Source organism: Triticum urartu, chromosome 2A (genome assembly GCF_056163025.1).
Source record: "Triticum urartu cultivar PI428250 chromosome 2A, HENAU_Tu73, whole genome shotgun sequence".
Taxonomy (NCBI): domain Eukaryota; kingdom Viridiplantae; phylum Streptophyta; class Magnoliopsida; order Poales; family Poaceae; genus Triticum; species Triticum urartu.
The window spans coordinates 142,813,720-142,820,711 of NC_141874.1; the positions used below are offsets into that span (position 1 = coordinate 142,813,720).

Here is a 6,992-nt window from a genome sequence, read left to right on the forward strand (position 1 = left end):
TGCCAACTAAACATCAATATGTATGCAACTGGACTATATTACAAGCCAACTAAGCATATGTGTGTGCAACTAGTATTCCTGCCAACTAAACATCAATGTGTGTGCAACTAGACTACGTTACAAGCCAACTAAACATCAATGTGTGTGCAACTAGACTACATTACAAGCTATGACAATTCATATGCGACTATGTGGACCAGATTGTGCAACTCTGTGGCCATGCATGTGCCAACTAGAACTACTATGTGTTCAATTACAACTACTGTGGATGCAGCTCCAAAAAACTGGGTTTGAAAAAATTGCACCATGCAGTACTAAACTTGCACAAAGCAGTACTGAAGTTGCACAATATAGCGTCAAAGTTGGCATCAAAAAATTTTCTTCGAAACATACTCATGGAGGATCTAGTTTCAAAGATCTCGTCGTAAAAAATTCAACAGTGAAGACGGATCGCGCGCGGTTTGAAAGATATGACTTTTTAAAAATTCGGAAAACCAAAATAATTGTACGTGAAGCTGTTTGTTTCAAATTGAACTAACCAATGTAAACACATTAAATACTGATAACAATATGCACTAACAGACAAAAATACAACTCATGCATGGTAAAAAAAGTCCGGCCGCTCGTTTTCTCCTATTAGCGCGCGGCTATTTTTTAGATTTTGGGTTATTTATAACCACCAACATTTACCGGAGGTGCGTATATAGATACAATCATACAAACAGTAGGAAGTAGAAAAAGGCAGAAGTATTCCGGAGTGACACCGCACGGGGAGCCGTGCCCTGAGAACCGGAAGCCCGAAACGTGTCAGGCAGACGCCCCTACGCGGCCTCGACACGTCACACATCCCCAAGTACCATCACTACCAACCGCGGCCCCAGCCGAGCCGCGCCGAGCCGCGCGCCGCCCGATACCGGCTGGGCTTGTCGGGGTCCAACACGTGTACCCGCTGTCCGACACGTGGCCGGCCTCCATGCGCTCGTAGTCCCATCCAACTAGCTCCCCCCTGTTCCCGTCTCCAAACAATTTCGGTTTAATGGAGGGAGCAGTCTAACAACGAAGGAGATTAGAGCGACACGCAGGCCTCCTTCTCTTCTCCTCTCCTCTCCATTCCCATCCCCCCCCCCCCCCCCCCCCCCCTCTCGCTCGAGGATCCCACGCGCGTCGGAGGGATCTGATTGCCGCCGATTCTACTGGCTCTGCTTGCCCGGCGCTCGTCGATTGTTTGTTCCTCCCTGGGCGCTGTGATGTTCTTCCCTCTGGGTTTGGAGACCGAGAATTGCCCCGCGCGGGACGGATTCGCGGCAATGGCGAGGCGTTCCTGAGAATTTGGCCGTCCTTGGAGCTTCGGGGCAGGAGGGATTGGCGTGTGCTTCGCGGCGGGGAATTGCTTGCTCTCTCTCTGCCGGACGGACATGGCGTCGAGGGACTTCTTGGGCAGGTTCGGCGGGGAGAAGGGGGCGGCGTCGGACAAGGCGGGGGGCGGCGCCGGCGAGGCGGACGAGGTGGTCGAGCTCAGCCTCGGCCTGTCCCTGGGCGGCTGCTTCGGCGCCAACTCCGGCCGGGACGCCAAGAAGCCGCGGCTGGTGCGCTCCTCCTCCCTCGCCGCCATGTGCTCGCTCCCGGGCACCAGCGACGACCTCGCCGCCGCGACGCCCCCGCCGGCGCCGCTGATGCGCACCAGCTCGCTCCCCACCGAGACCGAGGAGGAGCGGTGGCGCCGGCGCGAGATGCAGAGCCTCAAGCGCCTCCAGGCCAAGCGCAAGCGCCTCGAGCGCCGCACCTCCATGAACTCCGGCAAGTCCGGCGGCAGCAGCAGCCGGGACGACGCCCAGGAGCCGCTCTACCCCAGCGCGTTCCAGCTCCGCCGCTCCGTCGTCGACCAGGGGAACCCCTCCTCAAGCATGCCCGAGCAAGGTATGCACATGCTTTCACCAACTATTCGCTACAATCAGCTTGCAATTCCCACTGTTCTATTGCGCTTCCTTGCTCGAATTATTCATCCAGCTGCCTGTTAAGCTCTCGGCGATCCATGCAGGTCGGTGTCATGCCGAGCTCACCGTAGTTCTTTCGGTAGGAGATGCATGGGCAGAGGGGGGATCTAAAAAGTCGAGTGTTCTTTGCCATGGATCTTGCTTTGGTATTGTGATTTACCGGGATCGATTCGTTAGAACGCTAGGTCAGCCGATGCTTTTCTTTTTCGCCAAATTCGTTAGAAATGGGGAATTCTTTTCTGCACAACCTGATGATGCTTCCACGTACGCATGGGATTTGTTGTGTTCTTTTCGGGGCGTTTGTTTTGGGTGATGTCATTTCTGGGATTATTTCGAGCCGTGCTGTTGCTCCTAGGGTCTGGAGAGATGCCTTCTACGGCATGTTTCTAAGCAGCTTCTAAGCTTTTAGTCACTACTAGTCAGTAGTTACGTAGCGTCAGAGTCTGATTATTGAGGCTAATCACTATCCGAGCAGCTGCTAAACATATATGATTTGAATTGTCTACCTGAAAAACTGGAAAGCACTGACGATTAGTAAACGGAAAAGAGCACATTGGGATATGAATCTTTATTGACATGTTGGAATATGAAAATGTGACATCTCCTCCTCCTCCTCTGCATTGGTGCAGGTAGCGGTGATGGCGCTGAGGCGAAGAGCACATCGAGCATGGAGATATCTTCCGATAATAATAACAATGCCAGCAACCAGAACAAATCCCTCCCGCCGCCGGCACCATCTCCGGCGGCCGGGAAGCTGCCGAACGGCATCGTCAAGGAGCAACCGCCGTTGCGGACCCTCCGGTCGCTGACGATGCGCACGACGAGCACCGGCGACCTGCGGAAGAGCATGATGGAGGACATGCCGATGGTCTCGTCCAAGGTGGACGGCCCCAACGGCAAGAAGATCGACGGCTTCCTGTACAAGTACAGGAAAGGGGAGGAGGTGAGGATAGTGTGCGTTTGCCACGGCAACTTCCTCACGCCGGCGGAGTTCGTGAAGCACGCCGGCGGCGGCGACGTCACGAACCCGCTCAGGCACATCGTCGTCAACCCCTCGCCGTCGGTCTTCTTGTAATGCCGCCGGAATGTACCTAGGGGGAGAGACGCTCTTTTCCTCTCTTTCCTTTTTTACTCTGAATTTTTAGCTATCATTACAGTGTATTATGTTTAGCGCCCTGCCCTTTCCATTGAGTGGAGAGGGGTGCAGGGCCTGCCTGAGGTGTTTACTGTAAGTTAAGGGAGTGAACTAATTTGAGAGAATTATCAGCTTCACAGTGTCCACAATGGATATGCTGCTTCAGTCGATGCGCGTGGCCTCGCACTAACTGTAAATGTGTAAGGTTTAGGAGAAGTCGATTTTGCCATGTTCAGTTACCGCTTACTCTGAACGCGTATCAACTCCAACGCCATCCGGTTTCACATATTCGGAAGCTATTGCGCTTTGGAGATCCCGGCCAAGTTGGTATAACTGGTTGGTAACGAAGAGTTTAAATGAATATGTTGTGGTTTGCAAGGAACAAAAATGTACAGTACTGTAGAAATCTCCAATATTTCTCTATTCAATGACTTCTTTTCAAGAGCTTGGACCTAGATCCACCCACAGTTCCTCTCTTTCTCCTCTTCATTTAGACCATGACGATGGCCATGAGAAGGAGGCACCAATGAGAATTGTGGTGATTCATATGTCGGTTCCTTCCTACTTGAACCATTGCATGGCTTGGATTCGTTCGCCTATGCTCCCTTCCCCCCTTCCTCATGTCTTCACAAACAAACTCCTTGTAATCTACTGCGTTTTGGGGATCTCGACCAAATTGGTATAGCTGGTAAATGGTAATGAAGAGTTTCCATGTATTTATGTTGTGCTTTGCAAGGAAAAAATGCACAATAGTAGCAATCTGTCATTTGCTTTGTGCTCTCTCTTCTTCCTTATGCTCCTCTGTCGCTTCCTTCCCTTTCTTGTCCTCGACCGTAGAGGGGCAGAGTGGGTTTTCTCCTTGGGGGACTAATGTGTTTGCGAGTATACACAAGAAGTAAGTTTCTCAGGAGTTAAGAGAAGTATGCTGGAGTGATAGAGGAGATTACTATTCGTGTGGGAGATGACCCCTAAAATTGAATCAAAGAGCAATTGTTTCGTTGAGTCGTAAGAGGAACAATTGACTGTTGCGAGAAGAATAAAGTCAGTGAATACATAGTTGTTTTCTAGTTTCATTTTTCTCTATTTAGTCAGAGGGCAAACCGTACTATTAGGAGGGTGGGATCCAAATGCAGTTGAGGTTTAGGTCTTCGATGTGTGCTCAATCATAAAACTATTTCTCCGAGTGAAGACAAGAGAAATCTCTTCATGCAGAGCAACTTTTCTCCGAGTCTGAGACAAAGTTCTTCGGGACTTAGAGAAAAAAATCACAAACCGTTGAATCGGCTAGACTTGTTCCTAAAGTAAGTTATTGCGTGAGTTTGAAATCCATCCATAATGCCACATGTCGATTGGCCATTAGGTGGCACGTGTCCCTATTGGTCATTTCACACCTCGGGATTGCTCCAAAATAAATAGCCGCCCACCCCATCCTGCAACAGTTGGTTGCGTTGTTTGATTTGACAAGAGTTTGTCTGAGCAACCCACTCTACGAGAAAATTGAGCAAATCCTAGAGAGAAAACCCTAGAGCCAAAAATATGTGAAGTGATTGAACATTGTGAATAACTAGATTGAAAAGAAGCTTGTGCCTATTACTCTTTTGGAGTGCACATCCACTAGACGGTTAGGCATCGGTCCGAGCAACCAAGAGTCATTGTGGTTTTCCAAGGACAAGTCTGTGAAAGTTTGGAGATTGCCTTGAAGAATCTACCGAGAGTAAATCAATCTGAGTTTGAGGAACTTCAGGTCAAGGATAATAGGATGGATAGAGATTTTCTCTCGTGTTGAATCATAAGTCCATCCAACCAGAAGTAGCACTTTGGTAGAAGTGTGAACTGGTCGAACAAATCACTTGTCACCATCGAGCACCACTGATTTTGTCTCTACTTGCATTACTTTTAGTATTTTTCCTCTCTTTGTATTATCCTCTGCCCCGAGTTTCCCCTCGGTGCTCAGTTCTTCGCAACTTATATGCACATCTCTGTGAGGTTCATCATGTTTACTCTAGAGTTATATCTTGCAGCTCCCGTATGCTTGTATGTTAGCTAGTTGTCATTTTACTCTAGTAAAATATGTCTCTATCATCACTACTGATAGTTTTATCTCTGCAGTTCTGCCTAGTTTCCTCACCAAGTCTGTTAATACTGTAATTTAATCTCTGCATTGTTTCTGCCTTACAGTAATTATTCCGTTGTGCTTCCTCGAGAGAATTCATTTCTTCTGAATATTTTTAAAAATCTCCTACTCATCCCCCCTCGAGTCGATTTCTGGCCCTACAGTAAGCTTATAGTAGGATCAGATATCGACCAGAAGGGGGGTTGAATGGGAGATTCAACAAATACATTGAAAAAACAAGTTTTCAGAAGTAAAACAGTGTATGGAGAACAACTACCGAACATAATAGAGAGTAGGCAAAAACTGGACATGGAGATAACTTAGAGAAACAACTAGAAAAATAGAGGTAAATCTAAGTAGTTGTACACACGAGGGTAAAGATAACATAGGCATCAAAATGACTAAGTTCTCATAAATGTCTCCGCAGCATTCATAGAGAAAACACCACAGAAAGTTCGCCCGAGTGCGCCCGCGGCCCATGCGTGATGGACCCCTGAGGAAATCGGCGTGGTGTGGAGCACCTAGGAAGATCGGGCGATGGGGAGAGTGTTAGGTAGGCATCGGCACGATACGCACATGGATCGGACGACGGGGAGGGCATTCGCTAGTGAGGATCCCCTAGGAGGCGGGTACTCCAACATCCTTTATAGGGGTAATATCTAGTCATGACTTGAGCTACTTTGGCGTCTCGCAGTTATGTATTCACTACTACATGTCCAAATAACACGCGCTGGCCAAAAGTGTTTGTCATTAACGCGCTAGCACCTCGCGAGTGTCACCTGATCAGTGGTGATTTTATCATCACAGACCATGCGACTGGTAAGTGGTAGTTTTGAAGAGGGCGGCTAAAAAAATTTGTGTTGACATAAGACAATTTGGGGTAGCACTGCTAGCACTGCAACCCCAAGATGTACTACACCACAAAGGTATATACACATGCACAATATGTAAGCACATCCTGCAAAATTGCATTACATTTCATACATACATTGTCATATGTCCAAATATCTAGGGACATATTCAACAAGGTGCGCTAAGATAATTTGATATTTGGGAAGAAGAGCACTGACGACGATCCAATGGGGTGAAGAGTTTGCCATCGCAGAATCAACACCGACGTCGCAAGGGGAGTATATAAGTGCCAACAGATTTGACGCTACATATTTTTACCTTGCAATGAGTCTTTGAACCCACTAGAAAAGACTCTTAACTTCTCCCATTCAAGATCCTGAGATCAAACAATACTCCCTTCTTTTTCTATAGCGCACTTAAAACACAACATCGTCACTGTTGTGTCATTTTAGGTGCATTGCACAAATCCCTCTTTAACACTTTTACAAAAGAGTGATTTTGCGCAGTACACTAATAGGTCACAACGACAATTATGTGTACCCATCCTCTGTTCATCTAGAATAAACAACATATTAATTTTCTAAATTAATATCATACATATATAAGCATTGCTAAGTTAATAACCAACGAACAATAACATGCATACACATGGTGGAATTAACATGCATACACATGGTGTCAGATGAATATACGCACGTATAAAAGAAGAATGAAATATAGTCCCTCAGTTACTTTTAAAATCAAATTGGATCAAAACTTTGAGTAGAAGTTGCTACAACATGGATCTTAAACGTGACATACTACTATAATAAAATATCCTAACATATAGTATTGTAGAAATCTCATAACACATATCACATAATTAGATCAAAACTTTGAGTATAACACTTACTTAGAT

General features: G+C 47.0%; 1 protein-coding gene across 1 annotated transcript; it reads left to right on the forward strand.

Moving 5' to 3' along the window:
- The first annotated feature begins 1,111 nt into the window (after positions 1 to 1,111).
- On the forward strand, positions 1,112 to 3,297 carry LOC125536264 (ninja-family protein 1). Its single transcript, XM_048699458.2, has 2 exons — positions 1,112 to 1,917; positions 2,624 to 3,297. Exons 1-2 carry the CDS (start codon positions 1,416 to 1,418, stop codon positions 3,067 to 3,069), a joined length of 948 nt encoding a protein of 315 aa, XP_048555415.1. The 5' UTR covers positions 1,112 to 1,415; the 3' UTR covers positions 3,070 to 3,297.
- The last annotated feature ends 3,695 nt before the right edge of the window (positions 3,298 to 6,992 follow it).

What these genes read in the sequence shown, in the direction of transcription:
- LOC125536264 (XM_048699458.2), top strand. Translation starts at nt 1,416, where the DNA reads ATGGCGTCGAGGGACTTCTTGGGCAGGTTCGGCGGGGAGAAGGGGGCG. An exon ending in CTCAAGCATGCCCGAGCAAG is followed by an intron (nt 1,918 to 2,623) that starts GTATGCACATGC and finishes GCATTGGTGCAG; the next exon opens with GTAGCGGTGATGGCGCTGAG.